The sequence below is a fragment of the Barbatula barbatula genome (assembly GCF_947034865.1).
Source record: "Barbatula barbatula genome assembly, chromosome: 3".
In the NCBI taxonomy this organism is placed as follows: domain Eukaryota; kingdom Metazoa; phylum Chordata; class Actinopteri; order Cypriniformes; family Nemacheilidae; genus Barbatula; species Barbatula barbatula.
Genome location: NC_136764.1, coordinates 12,888,471 through 12,907,083, shown reverse-complemented (window position 1 = coordinate 12,907,083; position 18,613 = coordinate 12,888,471). Strand labels below are relative to the sequence as shown.

At 36.4% G+C, this 18,613-nt stretch overlaps 1 protein-coding gene across 1 annotated transcript; it reads left to right on the top strand.

Moving 5' to 3' along the window:
* The first annotated feature begins 383 nt into the window (after positions 1-383).
* Positions 384-15,310, top strand: abhd3 (abhydrolase domain containing 3, phospholipase). The gene is made up of 9 exons (XM_079452634.1): positions 384-761; positions 1,634-1,797; positions 7,028-7,210; positions 9,364-9,409; positions 10,560-10,672; positions 11,368-11,541; positions 12,210-12,258; positions 12,360-12,525; positions 12,627-15,310. Exons 1-9 carry the CDS (start codon positions 600-602, stop codon positions 12,806-12,808), a joined length of 1,239 nt encoding a protein of 412 aa, XP_079308760.1. The 5' UTR covers positions 384-599; the 3' UTR covers positions 12,809-15,310.
* Positions 15,311-18,613: the final 3,303 nt, after the last annotated feature.

Sequence of the window (18,613 nt, the reverse complement as noted above, 5' to 3'; positions counted from 1 at the left end):
GCCGCATTCAAAACTTTGACTGGCGAAAACCCACATAAACAGACAGCTAAGTTTTGACTCGCAAATGAAAATAAGATTCATCACTACATTGTAAATATTAAAAAAACGAGTTTTTATTGGTTCGCTTTCATAAGCGTTGAGAAAAGCAACGGGAAGCATGTGAGTCCACCGCAGACTAAGCATACACTACTAAGCATACACAAAGCTATAATAATAATAATAGATAGCGAATCAAAATAAAAACAAAGTAATATGCATATTTTCGGCCACGTTACATCCACTTTGCGAGTTTGAATGGACGTTGACACAATCTAATCATACAAAAAAGACACGCTGAGCTCCGCCCATTTGGCTTGCTCTTGGTTTCCCGTCTGCCGGGTTGCATTTCTATAGGCAGCATTGACTTGCACCTCTGCGTTTCGCCTGCTGTACTGAAAGGAGCGCCACCCAATCTCCAATATTACAATTCCTGTCTCGGTTAAAACCGACATCTTTACATGTGAGAATTAAACGCGTAATTTATCCATCCGACACATCAGCATCCGGAGCTGAGCCGGCTTTCAGAAGCAGGAACCGTGGGGCTCTACAGAGACTAGGCAATGATTTCACTGGACCTTAATTTTAATTTATTTACGAGTGACCTTTCACTTTACCTCAAAAACCAAGTTAAAGTCGGGCTATTCGGCTCGGGGGTTGGATTGTCTGTAGTGCTCGGATTCAGCGCCGCCTATGCCTGCTACTACTTGATCTCTGTGGCCAAGGTAAGGTGACAGTTTAGCGGCGTGGTTCGGACGCTCTGCTCATATTTGCGGTGCTTGACAGCGCCAATCAGCGCCTGGCTAATGATGTCATGATGCAAGAGGATGTTATTACGTCATTTCAGCCCTTGTCTTCACTCGATCCGTACGTGTCTATGCTCATTTGATAAAGAAACGTAATGATGAGTCAGCTGTGAGTTGACATGCACTGGATTGGACAGTGCTTTAAAATAAACCCGTGTTTTACAGTGGAAATCCAAGATTAGTCTAAAGACCTTAAAAATCACGTTGTTGCTGTTAATCTGCGGATTTTTACAGCACGGAGTAATAACTAGCGCAGTGCTTTATTGTTCAATGCATCTCAAGTTTAATGATCAATTAGAGGGACGATTGATAATGGATGAGAAATACCAAAAGTTTAGTCATCATCAAAGACATCCGTATAATATAAGCAGAATGTTTCTGTAAGAAACCAATGCAGTTTATATTGTTTAACTTATACAATAAAAAGGATCCAAAATTAAAATGGAGTTATCTGTAGGTCTGAAGGTGGAAAAGTATCTTAAACATTTTTTATACATTAAAACCTTATTATATTAGAATAAGTAAGTAGTGCTGTATGCTATTAGAACTGCATTATTGTTTTTTTATTTTATATATCGAACAAACAAAATATGTTCTTTTAATGATTATGTACTACAGTTCTTCAGTAACAATGCTATTTTTGTATTTTATAAAGCTCTAGAAAAGTGCTGCACATTATGTATGTTTCCCGGATCTGACGCATTTACAGTAGTTTACTTCATGACCAATTTATGATAAGGAAATTTGCTTTCATAGACATGCATCAATTCGTCTGCTCTTTCCCTTTACAGAAACCTATACTCATAGCTGGAGGAAAGAAATTTCATCAGTTCCTGCAGGACAATTGTCCTGTGGTGTCAGAGACGTACTACCCTACATTCTGGTGCTGGGAGAGCCGAATCCAAACATTGCTCAGACCCTTTGTGACTGCCAAACCCTGGGTCAACTACAGAAAGTAAGCAGCACATTTCCTTAATTGTGGAAATGCTTTGAATGGGATAGGATTGTTTAACCATAAAGTCAATAAATGCTTGCAGGAAATGGTCGGCTGATAATTGCTCTGCAGTTTTTGAATCAAGCTGCTTAAAAGACTCAATGTTAAAGACTTGAGAGCGTGTCGGATATTGCATGCAAATTTGGTTTAGGAGAGCATTGTTTCAAACATTGAACGGGATTGTAGCTTCTTTATTTCTTTATTTATGAATAGGCAAAACATTTAGTTTCCTGGTTTATAAAATAACACGAGCATAAGTCAGTAATATCGCAATATAAGGTAATATAAGTGTGTCCTTACAATTCTGTAGAAATTACAGTATTGTAAATTTACATTTATGTCATTTACTGGGAACAGTTTGTTCAAAGATAAATGATCATTAAACATTTAACAAATCTTTATCCTAACAGAAGAAAACTATAAAATAACAGCCTCATGCAAAGCATTCTGTGAACTAAAATTAGAAAAAAAAACAGAAAACTCTTTTGGTTCCAAGAATGCTTTGCGTGAGGCTGTTATTTTATAGTTTTCTTCTGTTAGGATGAAGAATTTTTTCTGTAAAGATAAATTTTAATATAAAAGTAAATGTTTAATATTCATTTATCTTTGAACAAACTGTTCCCAGTAAATTACATAAGGCTACAGTAAGTTACTGGCAAACTGCTGCATAATACAGCAAAATCGGTTACCGTGTATGCTTAACTTGTAAGATAATGATCTCAGTATTGGTGTGTTGGAATCTTCATTTTAAGTCGAAGCAGATTTCGGCTTTCCACTTGAAGATATGTTAAGCCTTCGTTTACATATACAAGTGCCCTTGGTAGATGATCAGAGAGCTTCTTTCAACATTCATTTCATTGATTTGCTGAGGTAATAAGACAGTAGGCTTCTCTTATCTTCAGAGGACATCTGTTCTCAGCATAATGGGAGAAATAATTGTGCTGCCAGTTTCATCTTTCCTGTTTTGATGATTACACATTATTTCAGTCTATACAGCGAGTAATAATACTTGCACTTTATTGGAATAACGTGACCTCTAAAGGGTAAAATTTACAAATCGAAGGTCCAGTGTGTAATTTTTGGGATGATCTATTGACAGAAATGCAATATAATACATACAGTATCTATGTCTTCAGATGTGTATAAAGAGCTTACACAATGAAAGGTTATGTTTTTATTAGCCAAAAATAAGCTGAACAAAATGAAACTACCTAGACTTGCCAGATATGCTTTGCTTATTTCATATCGTCCCTGTCCTTCTGAAACCTCAAATGTAAAAATTAGCTTTTTCCACTAAATGGAAAAAACACTACTTTTTAAATGATTAAAAACTGTGTTGTCAAAGTTGACAAGTATTGATGACACTTTTTCATACTTTTTATTGGTAGCATATTTGCAAAACCAAGTGATACACAAAAGCGTGTCTAATAATAATGATTTATAGCAAAAACTAAAAATAACAAAATATGGACAGAAGAAAAGCAGTGATACGTAATACAGTGGTTCTCAAACTGGGTAACAGAGCACAAAAATGTGTCCAAGTTCTGTGCAATCAACCATCAGAGAAATTAGACCACCCACCAAAATAATTGATTTTCCAACATTATTTAATTCATTATGTCTTTGGTTTAATAATTTTTTTAAATAAAAAGCTTCATAAGTCTTTATTTGCGGGGACCACAAAGCAATGCAACCCGCATAAAGGGGGCCTAACAACGAAAAAGTTTGACAACCACTGATGTGTAATATATTAAACATGACATTTGAAACATAAAATTGGCTTTAAATTCAACCTACTCTGAAGAAGAAGTATTTTTATTATTTGGCATTAGTTAAAGTGGGCTGCTGACAAATATGCAAGGTCTTAAAAGGATAGTTCAACCACAAATAAACCCCCATTGGCTACCATTGTAGGAAATATTTGTTAATATATGTTTTTTTTTTCGCCTGTTAACCACAAAAGAAGATATTCTAATAATAAGAAGAATGTAGGACAACAAACATTGTGGACTTTTGACCACTTCTCATATTTAGACAAAGGGGTGTTGGTTACAAACGTTCTTCCAAATATCTTTCTCTGTGTTTAACCAAGCAAATAAATTCACACAGATTTGGAACAACTATAGAGAGTAATTCATGACAGAATTTAAATGTTTGGGTGAACTATCCCTTTAATGGTCCAAGACATGGTCTTTGTTTTCTTCAATGCAAAATCTATATCTAAATCTTAAAGAAAAATGAGTTTTGTGGTAAAACATTGTTTGTTGTAAAAGCTTGACATTTATTGTTGGGTTGAAACCATAGGTTATCGATAAGGTTTAAACAGATTTAATGTTGCTGCATATACCGCATTAGAAATCCTCCGCTGTGCATTTCAGATGATGTAAGCAAACAATAGCCTTCACCATTCTGTTCAACTCTTCACCTGAACTGCTTTTAATGAGATTGGAATCGATAGCTAATCCGCCACCTCCATCTCAATACGAGGCGCGAGAGACGCGCATGTGGTGGAGTGGTAAATCTACTTACGGATCCTGTGCTCTTTGTGTGGAATGATTCAGGACGGAGTGTGTTAAGTCAAGGGCGTCTGAGTTTGACCGTCCCAGCAGCTGCGCATTCCCATTAGGAAGAAAGGGTGTGATGCATACTGGGACACCCTGAATTCTCTTGTGTGTGATGTAACCCGCTGAAGCCTCCAGCAAGCTTTAGTCAGGTGTGAAATTGGGGCATCTGTTTAGGAAACAGAACCTCCTGGGAATGCAGATACAAACAGAATATCATACAATCAAGCTGCATAAATATTAAATATTTTAAAATACAAGTGCTATTTCTGTGATGTGCTGATGTCAGTTTCCGTGCTTGCAGTATAGTGCACTGATAATGTAAGTCTATGAGGCAGTGCGTTGCACGAGGATAGGTCCACCATTTGTTTTTCAAGTATAACTCAGACGTAGGCTTAACGTAGCATATGTTACTACTATGATATTTGTGATATCAGATGTGCAGATTCTCTCGTTCTCCAGAAAGGCGAACTTTACATGACACAGACTCTGCTTATAAATGATGTTGGCTATCCGGAAGTTCATTTACCTAGTACTGTATATCCACAGAAAAAATAAATAATAAAACATTTATGGTTCCAACACGCAAGTTGTTTCCAAGGATTTCACTTTGTTTCCCCTGGATTGCCCTGCGCCATGTGTTTATTTTTACAAACTCAGGATCAAAGTTACTGTCAAAGTCAGATGTTGTCAGTTGAACCCAGAACTTCTCTGTTTGGACACACCACAATTTTTTTAAATGCATTGTTATCAGTATGCGCTGTGCCAGTCTCTCGCTGTCTGGTATTTTGCGAGTAGGGGTTTGCTTGTCTATAAATAACCTGTCAACTTTCAGAGATAGACTTGTCTAGGTTGAACAGACTGCAGACAGACTCAGTAGAGAGTGCATATTTAATGAGCAGACTGAAATTACATCCCACACATGCAGTTTTACGTGGTAACATGGGTCCGGTTGTTTCTGGGAACGTGGGTTTGGGGTAGATATCTCAGCTTCAGTGGTGAGATAACGCAAGAGCCCTTTGACACAGATACAATCTCTAAGGAGGAATCAGATGTGGTATAATGTGGTAATAAATAGTTCCATTAATTATTTCATGTTAATGAAAGATTCAAGTCATCATTTATTCACCCCCTTGTCATTACAAGCCTGTATGACTGACTTTCTTGCACAGAAAACAATAGACAATGGGTCTCATTCACTAAGCATGCATACGCACACATTTGTGCATGAAACCTGCGTACAAATGTTTTCAAGAACAAATCATGATTCACATAAACCTTCGTACTAAAATGTATTCTAAATATAAGAGATATTTTATAATTGTATAATTTCCGTCTATTGTATGGACACAAAACCAATGCAAGGGGAATTTATTGTTAAATATTTTCTTCAGTAAATTATTACAGAACTTTTATGTTTGGGTGAGCAATCACTTTAATAATCAACTAGCACTGGGTTATTGTATAGGTGCTTAATAATCCTTATATGTTGATTTAATATCCTAATATGTTAATTAATATGAACTTATATTGCTGAATCAATTTTGTTCAAACACTGGTGTAGAGTTTGGAGGAAGAGTAATATCCAGCAAGGGAAGTGATGTCAGTTTAGAGCAAAGGTGGAGTTGACTAGCGCCAGACTGGAGAATGTTTTTGGCTTTAGATCAGGTACAGACTGGACACAGACACTCTCAGTTTACACCTTCATTTCAAACTGATTAATAATTACATGTTTGTAAAATGTCCCAAATCTTATTGTCATACATTTTTATTTCACCGTAGTTGTTTTTTATCATTATTTGAATCAAATGTCCCAGATTGTACAGCATAATTTAGTTTATTTTTTAAAATACAGTACATGGAATCTATGATCAATATGAAAACTTGTATTTAACAGTAGTTTGTTTTTGTAATAAAGCATAACCTTGCACATGAAATGATTTTTAATGAATTATTCTTATTTCCTATAATCTAACATTATTTTAATTACTCTGTTTTGTAACTAACAACTGATTTATTATGCAGCTGTGAGCGCATTTATTCAATTCAATTAAATTGATCTGCGTCTGATCTTTGAATTATATAAAAACATATTTGTGTAATTATACATACACCATACATGATATATTGTATAGGCAATGTGCAAATGTACTTATTATAAAACTAAAAGCAGCATTTCCTTAAAATATAAATGCATTTGAAAATCAAGCCAGGAAAGCCACATTAACTGTACTGAATCCAACTGTACCAGCTGTGGAAAAAGGAACCTTGACTGACCCCTACTCAAAAGTACAATATTTGTACAATATAGAGCAATGTATGATCATAAAATATTAAACCAAGCAGCATTAATACGGAATGCATAAGGAATATTATAATCTCACTATAAGGCGAATGTTCAAGGAAAAATGAAAACGTCCAAATTCCTTTTAGGCTCACTGTACTATGAATTCCATATTCAAGCATCTTGCTATTTACATGGCTTTTTTTTGTCATAGCCCTGTATTTTCTGTCATTGTGCCATTTGTGAGAACTTAAGATTGTGTTAACACACAATATTTCTCACTGAATGTTCGTCCTGCTAAATGAAGATGTTTCCCTCTGTTCTGTGTTCGGTGTATGTCTGGCAGTGAGCTCATTAGAGCAGCAGATGGAGGCCAGATCTCTCTGGATTGGTTTGACAATGATGGCAGTTCGTCCCACCCGGACCCATCAACACGACCCACTGTGCTGCTGCTCCCGGGACTGACGGGCACAAGCCACGAATCCTACATTCTGCATATGGTTCAGCAGAGCCGGGATCTGGGTTTCAGGTAAGCGGCCTTATTCAGTCTTCACACTCTCCTGTTCATTGCAGAAAATGTTAATGGTTTTGTTCAGGTCGGATTTTCAATATTTTGAATGATCGGTTAAAGGTTATTATTGTCAGTTAGTTCCTGGAAGTCTCCCAGACCTGCATAGCACCTGACCTTCAATCTTACCTCACGTGTGATGTATGAAAGAAGTTAGCTTAAACAACAATATAATAAAAAACATCAACATTAATTAATTAATAAAATTAAGACACTGTAAGACTTATTATGGGTTGAACTGATGCTTTTGTAAGCCGTATAGCAAACCTGAATCAGAGGAACATCTGCAGCTATGATGTAGATCAATGTACTATAGCCACACCTCACAAAACCTCTGTAATGCCACAATCGGACAGGTGTGAAGTTAGATGATGTCACACTATGTAGACCGAGAGACTCTTCAAAAAAGAGCTGAGCTCTGTATTAAAGCCCACAGGGATGCAGAGACGGGCACTTTCAGGCGACTGTCAGGAACACATTCTTCTAAAACTCAAGAGGCATGAGGCCACAGTAGCTCACTCAGCATCTTCTCGCTCTGGCCTGTGTCCTCCGCGTAATGAATTGCAGCTTTCCAGCTTACCTAAGACAATTTTTCCGTGCCGCAGCAAAAAAAAGTCCACCAGGATGCTTAAGTTACACTGTGTTAGTGACGTATGTTAGTTGATGTAATCTTTGTTTTGCAACTGGAAGTGTAAGCTTTCTCTTTTAACCCATTTCGTCGTATCTCGTTTGTACACTGATTGATGTATGCAGGGTGCTCTTCTATTAAAGGGATAGTTCAACTAAAAATAAAGATTCAGGCCTTTATTCATGTTGTTCAAAACCTGTATATTACTCTTTCTTCTGTGAAACACTAAATAAGACATTTAGAAAAATGTCTCTGTGGTTTTGTGTCCATAAGATGGAAGTCAATGAGGTTCAATGTTGTTTGGTTACCAGCATTCTTCGAAACATCATCTTTTGTGTTCTGCAGAAGAAAGTCATACAGTTTTGAGCTTGAGTAAATAAAGAAACATTTTTCATTTTTGGGTGAGCTATCTCTTTTAAAGATTGCAAGAACTGCTCCATCTCCATAAATGCAGTCCGACTACTTATAAGGTATGCATAGGGGCTACATGTTGTGTAAGATAACTCTGGTCTTGTTCTTATCAACTACATTCTGAACATAGTGTCATGCATGATAAACAGAAAGCACATTCGTGTTATAACCCGAGTAGAGGCGCCTAATTTGCTAGGAATCTATACAGACATTAGTATCTCAAATATTAATGTTTTATGCAGCATTAGAATTTAAACGTTTTGCATAAGATTACAAATCCAAAAACTACTGAATCCATGTAAGCAATCCAAGTAAACTACTGTGAAACGAAATGGCTAGTAAAAGTGTTTAAGTGTCAACACCAGGTGTATATCTAAAACAATGGGATTTTAGAAAAGACGTTGTATGGCTTCGGTACCAGTATAGTGAATGTAATGAAGCTTGTCATCATAAAGTGAATGTGTGGTAATCTGTCAAAAACTGAAGTTGACCTTGAAGTATGAGCATATCTTAAAACAAATCCAGTCAATAGAAATATAGTGGGTGACTCGATGTCTACAGGACTAACTGAGAAACCCCACAGACACCGGACCAGCAGGAAAAGTCTCAAGTCTTTTTTTGACAGAAATAACTAAGTATAATCTCTATAACATGTTTTTTATCCTTATTTAGTAATTACAAATAACTGGAAATAATTAGTTGCTGTGGGAACCCCGTGGGAACGCTTGGCCTCATTTAAAATTGTAATATTTAGTGGAAGTGAAGAATATCTATCTATATACATAGATGATAAATTGCCCTTCCCCTAACTGGTATGTACATCAACTTGTGTGTGCATTAAACGCTTCTCGCCATGAATATAGCCATAGGTGCTGGAATGCCATTGAGAATAATAAATAAATAAACTACCTATATCTATATGCAAATATGCTGGAATATTTGACAGCTTCAAAGTCGGTCAGTTAAAGAATATTAATAAACAACTTTTGAATGTCTTGAATGTCTCAACCAGTCAGAAATCAAGAATTCAATAACACACTGTGTGTAATTCTGAACTCTCTTCTCTGCATTTCAGATGTGTTGTATTCAACAACAGAGGTGTATCTGGGGAAAAATTATTGGTAAGAACAATCTTGTCAACTTTTCTATACGTTTTGATCTACAAATGACATACATTTTCATCATTTACATATCACTACTCTTCAGAATACTGTGAGGTTTGACTTCGGACTGATTTGTTCCTCTCACCACAAGACCTTAGTACAGGTGCTTGGCACAGGTGCCGCACAACCGTGTCAGCATGAATCTGAACAAATCCACGAATCATTGTACTTGTAGTTATGTAATGTTTGTTATGCAAAACACCCTGTAGACAAGAGCCTGTAGATAAAATAATTTATTTCTCTCTGAGTCATGCACTTCTTTGAATGGCTTTTCAATAGAGAGGTTGGAAATCTTTGTTATTGTCCAGTCATTTAGATAACTGGTTAAACCTGAAACCTGTGTTGGAAACGTATTGGTAAAAATAAAAAAGGTTGGATGGACCTAAAAGATGAAATTACCTTGTCTAATACAGTTTCAAGGTCAATATGCCTGGAAGTATATATATTTTTATTTAAAAGCATATATTAAGTCATGTTATTTTTGACTAGCACTTCAGTGAAATGTTCTTTTGGTTAAGAGACATTTGATTAAAAAAACAGCTGTCAACAAATCATTTTAAACAATTCCCCAAATCTCATATAGTTGACATACACAGTTCTTAAAGGGATAGTTCACCCAAAAGTAGCCTACAAATTCGTTCATGAATTACTCACCCTCAAGTAGTTCCAAACTTGTGTCGATTTCATTGTTTCGCTGAACACAAATGACGATATTTGATAGAATGTTTGTTACCAAACAGTTCTGGGGCACTATAGACTTCCATACTAGGGGAAAAACTACTATGGTAGTTAATAGTGCCCCACAACTATACAACTAAAATAAATAAAATATTTTGTGTTCCGCAGAACAAATCATTTTTATACAGTTTTAGGGAACAACTTGAGGCCGTAAATGATGACAGAAGTTTCATTTTGGAGTGAATTTTGAATATCGCCTTGTCCTGCAGAATAATAACTTACTATTCACTGCTCTGAAATGAGATCCTAGGTAGATATAAACCAAACAAAGAGAGTCTAGAATGATAAATATTGAATTGCTGTCACAAGGCTTGTATCCCCCAAGTACAGTATATTGAATGTATACATATAATCTCTAACTGTACTTTAGACGCCCAGGACTTATTGTGCAGCCAACACAGAGGATCTGGAGCTAGTGATAGAACACGTCCAGCGGGCCATTGACAACGCTCCGCTCATGGCAGCTGGGGTTTCTATGGGCGGGTGAGCTTTACACACACACACTCACACACTAGGGGTTTATCCAGCCCTTAAATCCGAGTTTAGCTGTTATAATCACATGTACCAGGAAATTCAAGCTCCATTTTCCCTACCAATATATCTGGTTAAACATAACTAAGTGATTGTGGAATAATGACTCAATGCTGGACTTATATTTTTTATATCACAAAAATAACATCTAAACATATTGCACTGCAATCTACCTTTATCCTGGTTGCAAGTGTACCCATATTCAATGTATTAAATGTTTTACCTATGATTTATATTATGCCTGATGAAGGTTGCACTGCTAAAACATAGCTGATTCCATGAAAAGCATTATATGACATCATTGTATACTGTGATTAATAACTTGTATGTTTTATAATGTGTTGCCAATACATGCCTTGTTCTTGCTTTTATATCCTTGTCATGTGATTTTAATGAAACTTCAGCTCAAACGCTTCTGTACTTTCTGTACTTTAATTTTGCTTTCAAAATAAATCTTCAGTCAGCAGCAGAGAGCTGCTTTAATCCTCTCAGTCTCAGGGGTAGAAAGGGGTCAGCTTCAAACGGCTTACGCTCCCCAAAATGCACCAGCCTCACGTGCTTCGGGGTTTATAACATGCATGAATGTTTAGTGAATAAACGCTATTCTGTTATGGCTGTTATACTTATATTATATTTACACCCTGCAGGATGATGCTGGCCAACTATCTGGGTCGGAAAGGGCGCAAGACGCGTCTGAAGGGCGTGGTGGTTTTCTCGGCCGGATGGGATGTGTTTGAGTGCACAGCTTCACTGGAGAAACCCCTTGACCGTTTCCTCTTCAACTCCTACCTCACTAGCTGCCTGCAGGCGTCTGTGGACCGGTCAGCAGGGGTTATGGGGGGATACGGGTTTAATTTGCAGTTAATTTTTTAGTGTGTAGCAGCACGCTGCATGACATTGTCCCCGCCTGTGCCTGTCTCTCCCTGTTTTTTGGTCTGTTACCAAATGTGCCTAGTAAAATTAAGGTGCCAGCTGAATGGTAAAAAGAGTTATAGTGAGGACATAGGACAGGAAGAAGACATTTTAAAATATTTAGTCCCTTTAAAGGGACAGTTCACCCTTTTCAGAGAACTTTCTTAGGATAATTAGCTCCGATGTTCCAAACACTTTCCATATAATCAGAGTGAATGGGGACTGGAAATATTAAATTGAAAAATATGAAATTTGAAATCGAATCGATAATGTTATATGATATTTAAAAAAGATTTACTGTGTACAGAAATATACACTGTAAACTGCATACTACGTCATTTATTTTTTCATGACATATTCCTAGTATTGGCTTGGTACAGTACTCCACGATATTTTGAAATGTTTGGGTATTTTTGGGAAATGTCTTTTTATTATTTCTATGATGTCTTAATTGAATAATGATTGCATTTGTAAGAACTGGGAATGATGAATGGTTATGTGACTTGTTGTTTAATATAGATCAGCTATAAATTACATTCTTGACCTCATTGTTTTATGTTCTCTTTCTTTTTTGCAGTCACAGACCTGTTCTTGAAAAAAAGTACGACATAGACCATGTGATGAAGGTACTGTATGTCATTTATTCGGAATTATAACACACAGTTCTCTTTGCAGATTTGGTCTTTAGTATGCTATGGTTGTTCATTTTATTGTGTCCATTCTATAGGCTAAAACAATCCGAGAGTTTGATGAACGGTTTACATCCATCATGTTTGGTTATCCGTCCAATGAAGACTACTATCGAGACGCCAGCCCCATCCATAAGATCAAGTCTGTGCAGGTGCCAATGTTGTGCCTCAATGCGGCTGATGACGTCTTTTCCCCCAATCACGGTGAGTTTTTACTTAAATGTAACTTATTGGACCCATAATAGGTTGTATCTATCTATTTTTATTTTTTGATCTTCAGCCAGTCACAGTTTTTTCTTCTTCAGCCTTTCCAGTAGAAGCTGTGAAGCAGAACCCAAATGTTGCTCTCCTCATCACCTGCCACGGCGGTCATATCGGCTTCCTGGAGGGCCTGTGGCCACGGCAGAGCACATACATGGACCGCGTCTTCCGGCAGTTCACTAAGGCAGTCTTTGAGAACAGCTGCAGTCTTTCTGATCTCCATTGACCCCTCATCCATTACCTCTCGATATCCGTGAGCAAAAAATTCCTGATCCTTTTCCAAATTGAAGGGCACAGGTTCACTTAAAGGCCAGGATTGTTTTTATTCGTTTGTGTGTTCATGTATTTATTTTTATATTACTAAGCAAATATAACGAATTTACATTCATGGAATTGAAATGCTGCTTAAGCATTCACATGTTCCATCCATTCATTGGTGCACTTACTTGTTTTATTTATTTGCATACAGTATGTGACTTGCTTGTGTTTGTTGGCTCTGGTGATTATGTTTGATTATTTTCATGTAGAGATCTTACAATTATAAGTGCACGATAAACATCAGTTTGGAACACTGAATCATGCCATTTTCTCATTACACAACAACCGTTTATTAATCTTACGCATTGCACGTCTTGAACATCGAATTTAGGGTGACTTCCAAAACAACAACAAGAAGATGATTTATAGCCTGTGGACAATTATCAAGTGAATCTCACAAAGAAAGGTCAGCACAAAAATATATAATAAATATGTTTATTTCTTGCATAACCCTCCTGAAAAAAACAAACAAACAAAAGAACCATGCTCAAAACCAATAGAAAATGTAACACGAGAATGTGATGGAGTCTGGTATATGATGGATTCTATTGGTGGGGTGTTACTTGGCAGATTTGTCATATTGTAATAATGGCCAAAACTGAATTTTGTAATGGTTTAAATAAACAAAGCTAACGGTTCATAATGGTATTTTAATGGTAACCATTAGAATGTTTGTGTTGGTTCATATTGGGATTCTATTGTTTTTTTAGCATATATATTTTGCCATTGCATTGTACTTTAATTCACATATAAAACTCAAAATATCAATTTTCCTTTACAGAACACTTGTTTATAGTTTTAAGTAAACAATTCAGATCATAGTTGTTTTAATGACTTAAAGCTAACAGTATATGTTATTAAAAGGTAAGCATTGCTTTATATACAAAAACACTTTCATTAGAAAATAATATACTTTACATTTTTGCCTTTTTAAGTTGCAGTAAAATATGACCAGACCGTTTTCTTTGTGAGATTTGCATCAACATCCCAATTCAATGCCTCAATCTTCAAATATATGTAGGCTCATTTTGGTTTTTCTTCTTTTAACTCTTTAAAATCTGTGACTAAAAAGATCCTTGCAGTAAAACAATTTGTCACAGTTTATTTGTTATGTAAACAGGAAGGTTGAATTCAGTATTTACATTGTGTCAAACTACAGTATGTCAGTCAGTGACCAGTTATCTTCAGTGATTTGTTATTTGCTACACCAAGGACCTTATTTGTTTAAAGCCTTACAGTGTTAAAAAAAGGAAGATTATTTGTCTTTCTAGTGTCAGTAAATAAAAGTGTATTCGGCCAGTTTAAAAAAGAGAAGTCACCCCAATGTTTGTACAACACGTATACTGTTTCCAACCCTTATTCAAATTTCTTCTATATGTCCAAACATTATGTTTGTAGCTTTTTAGCCTTCAGAGACTAATCAGCTCACTATTTTCTGATAGTTTTGTTTTTAGGTAGGAGTCGATTGTATCTACCACACTGCACTGTTTTATTTTGTTAAGAATGTAACGTGTGCACTTTTTGTCATTTATTGCTGGTATATTGACATTGACCAGTTCAATTGTAAATTAGATGCACATTTTAACTAGGAATGTGACAATTGCACTATTTTGAGTTTAACCTGTGTTAGTCCCACCAGTGTGTTCACTTGAACTGGCCGAACGTGGCTTCAAGGATTCTTTGAATTCATATGTGAAAATGACTTGAGCTACTGCTTGTGTACAATGTTGAAACATTGAAAATGTTCCTGAAACCTCTGCTTGCTTTAAATTCACTTACGGGTGAAATGGCTCTTTATGCAATAGTGTCATAAAATCCACTGGCTCCTTAATGATATAAAGAATATAAGTATAAAAACATGAGCAGTCATTTTTTGTGTGAGAGTGTGAAGGATATATGCTTTTGCAAATCTTTCAGAAGAAAGTGTCTTATGAATATGCAGGTGAAGAATGAACTGCACATAGAGACTTTCATAGAAGAATAGGATAGACATAGTTATCAAAATCTAAAAAGAAACACCCTTGCCATGTGTTGTGTTTACCTGTTTTTATTAAGGTGCTGCTTCATGTTATGCTTCTAACTGTCATTGCGGATTGGAGGATCACAAGCTCTCCTGTGGTTTTGCCTTTCCTCTCTGCTTCTGCTCATCCTGTTTCTCAGTAGCATGTGTCACTGTTCTAAGTGTCTTGAGTAACTATTTAAAACAACGTGCATCGCATAACCTGTAGCACAACAAACATATTTTTCCATAAAGATGTCTTTCCTTTTATAAATTTATAAAAGGATTGTGTATTCAACATGTGCAGCAATAAGATTTTAATACAAGATTATCTACTGTATGTAGAATATATGCACATGTACTTGTATGGATTATAAGTGCATTTGTGGTCTTAAATAAATTATGAAATTTAACAAGGTGTTTTTTCTTTCTTTATGTGTTTTTGATGATAGAATATGAACACCGAGAGGATTTGGTGATATGTTGAGGCTGAATTTAGTGTGATATTGCTTACATTTCTAGAAACAAAAAAGAGATAGTTCACCCCAAATAAACATTCTGTCATCATTTATTCACACTTAATTTTTATTAGTCACAGATAATAGGGGGGCAAATGTTTGTTACCAACATTTTTCAAAATATGTTTGATCTATTTTTCGCTGCTAATGAAAATAATTTGATAAAAAACAAATATACATTCTGCTACTGAGAGAATGTTTATTTAAGTCACAAATAAGTAGACAGAACCCATTTGCAGACAGACATTACAATGTTTACAGACAAAAATAAACAAAAAGCTTTGTATATTGTGCCAGGCTTTAATGGACTTTTGATGCACTTGTTGCCTATGTTGTTATAATTGCTTCCAATGCTTCCTCATCTGTAAGTCGCTTTGGATAAAAGCGTCTGCTAAATGACTAAATGTTAAAACTGGGTAGAGAGGATAAGGCCCAAATATAGTTCACAGCTATTTTAATGTTAATTTATATATATAGTTGAAGAGGTTATTTGCAAAACAGGATAACTCCATTAGAATTAGTGTTTATGTTTTTTATGTTATGTTAAGTTTTATTGTGTTTTTTGTTATTACTTGAAGGGGTCATATGGCGCAAATACGTGTTTTTCTGTGTCTTGACTCTTTGGTGTGTTATAGTTTAGTTTTAGTATTATAATTTAGTTTCTCATGCATGTATTACACACGTAAAATTGCAAAAATCTAAGTATTGGAACAAAAGATGCATTCTGTCTAAAAGCGAATGCTCACCCAGACCTGCCTGAAACGCCTCGTGTAACCACACCCCCACAAATCTATGTCAGTGGTAGTATGATTTGACTAAGACCGCCCAAATGTTTATGCAAGTGGTGGGCGTACCTGTCAGTACAATTGCTTTGGAACCTGATGTTCCAAATATAGTCAGAGGCGTTACAATTCCGTCACATGCTTGCAATTTTCGACCAATCACTATGCTTTTCAGAGCAATGAGCTTTGTAAAAAAACTGCGCGTTTCAGAGAGGCAGGGCAAAGAGGAGATACAAACAGGGTATGTGGAAAATAGAGCGTTTTTGAACCTTAAATCATGTATACACATTGCATTACATCTAAAACAAACGCTAATATTCGTTTTAGCTACGTCATCCGACCCCTTTAATCAAACAACCCAACAGCAGTTCGATTAATTGGAGTGCGCACAATAAATACATTTTTGACTATTTTTAAAAACAGACATTTGTAGATTTGTTTCGCAGAACTTTCCCCAACATCTCATTCCGACTATAAGCCTATGTCCGGTTAGCACATCCAGCCGTCTGCATTATTATAATCTCATTATATATCTGTAGCCAGATGGAGTCAGAAAGGTCATCATGGAGATGAGTTTAACATCCTCAAAATGGAACGTGAAATAGGACGCACGTGCCTGGCCCAAAGTTAACTTCCAGTCTGTTTGGTTAACAATATTAATTTATATTATTATATAAAATTTAATTAAAACTAATCAACAGTTATTGCTTCTTTGCGGAGGTCTGCCAGAAGTTAAGTATGGGCCATGTAACGTTTGTTTAGGTTGTCGCCACTGAAACCTATATGTTTTTTTCTTGTCTATACGTTTTGGTTAACATGTCGGTCTGTTTCTATGCAATGCAATTCCATTATCCCAAATACCAAAATATACCAGCCTGCTTCCAGGGTACAGTTCCTTTCCAAATTACTTGTGGGTTTTACTTGTAATATTTGACAACTTTTGGATTTACCATATATTCCTTTCTAACAACATATCTATACCATTGCCAGTCTCCATCAAAGTAAGGGAAAATGTAAGATATTGTTTTGTGTGTGGGTGACTGAATAAACCTTTAAGCTCTTCTAACGGTAATAGGATCTATAAAAGCGTCAGAAAACTGACTACAAGGTTTTCCCAGACGGTCAGGGTTTACTGTTAAAAAATCAGCTCTGTATAAAACACCCACATACGTTGTAAGGGTATCTTGACAACCTAAAAAACCTGACAAGGTGTCACACTGTTTTACTAGTGTTAAAGTGCATCACAAATCTCTTGTTGAATGGTGGTGTGATTTACAGAGTCCTGCCAAATAGGGCATAGGTTACTGCATACAAAGTTGAAACGTGGGTTGATAGATGATGTTCGCAAATATTACGCACACTAAACATAGACTGTTATCAAAGATTATGACGGTCTAAACAGTTCAGTGTGACATTATTACTGCTAAAAATAATTAAATACGGAAATGATTGTAAATTAAGGCATTTTTATATAATTATATTGTTAATTATTAATAAAACTGTAGAGTATTGTTAATATATAATTATACTGTAAAAGGCTCAGTGTTTGGTCCATTGCTATTTTCTGTATACATGACATCCCTAGGCTCTGTCATTTGGAAACATGGCTTTTCCTATCACTGCTATGCGGATGATACACTCCACCTGTCATTTCAGCCTGATGATGCGACTATTTCTGCATGCATTTCAGCATGCCTAGCCGACATTTCGCCCCTGGATGAAGGACCATCACCTGCAGCTGAACCTTGCAAAAACAGAACTGCTTGTAATCCCGGCTGACAGAAAGATTCATCACAACTCCATTCAACTGGTCTCCATTCAACTGGCCACTTCACGGATCAGGTTGCCAGCACCACCCGGTCCTGTAGATTCATCTTCTCCAGTAGTAGGAAAATTAGACCTTTCCTATCCGAGCATGCTATGCAAGTCCTAGTCCAGGCTCTTGTTCGGTCCAGGCTGGACTACTGCAATGACTTCCAGCTTACACAACCAAACCTCTACAGATAATGAAAAAATGCAGCGGCAAGGGTGGTCTTCAATGAACCCAAGAGGGCACACATCACTCCTCTCTTCATTAAGTTACACTGGTTCCCTCACTATAGTGGCTTGCATTAAATTCAAGACTCTGCTCCTGGCCTACAAGAGTAAGACCACCGCTGATTTGGTCACACCACCCTTATCTTCACTGGCTAATGCAGACTAATGTAGCCACCAGATCCCTATATGCTCTGCAACGAACGACGTCTTGTGCTGCCATCCCAAAAAGGTTAAAAATATCTTGCGTATCTTGTCTGGATCGGTTCCACATTTGTGGAATGATCTGCCCGCTGCTACAAGATCAGCAGATTCCGTAACCATCTTTAAGAATTGTCTGAAAACATGTCTCTTCCGTCTACACCTGACCGATCTCTTTT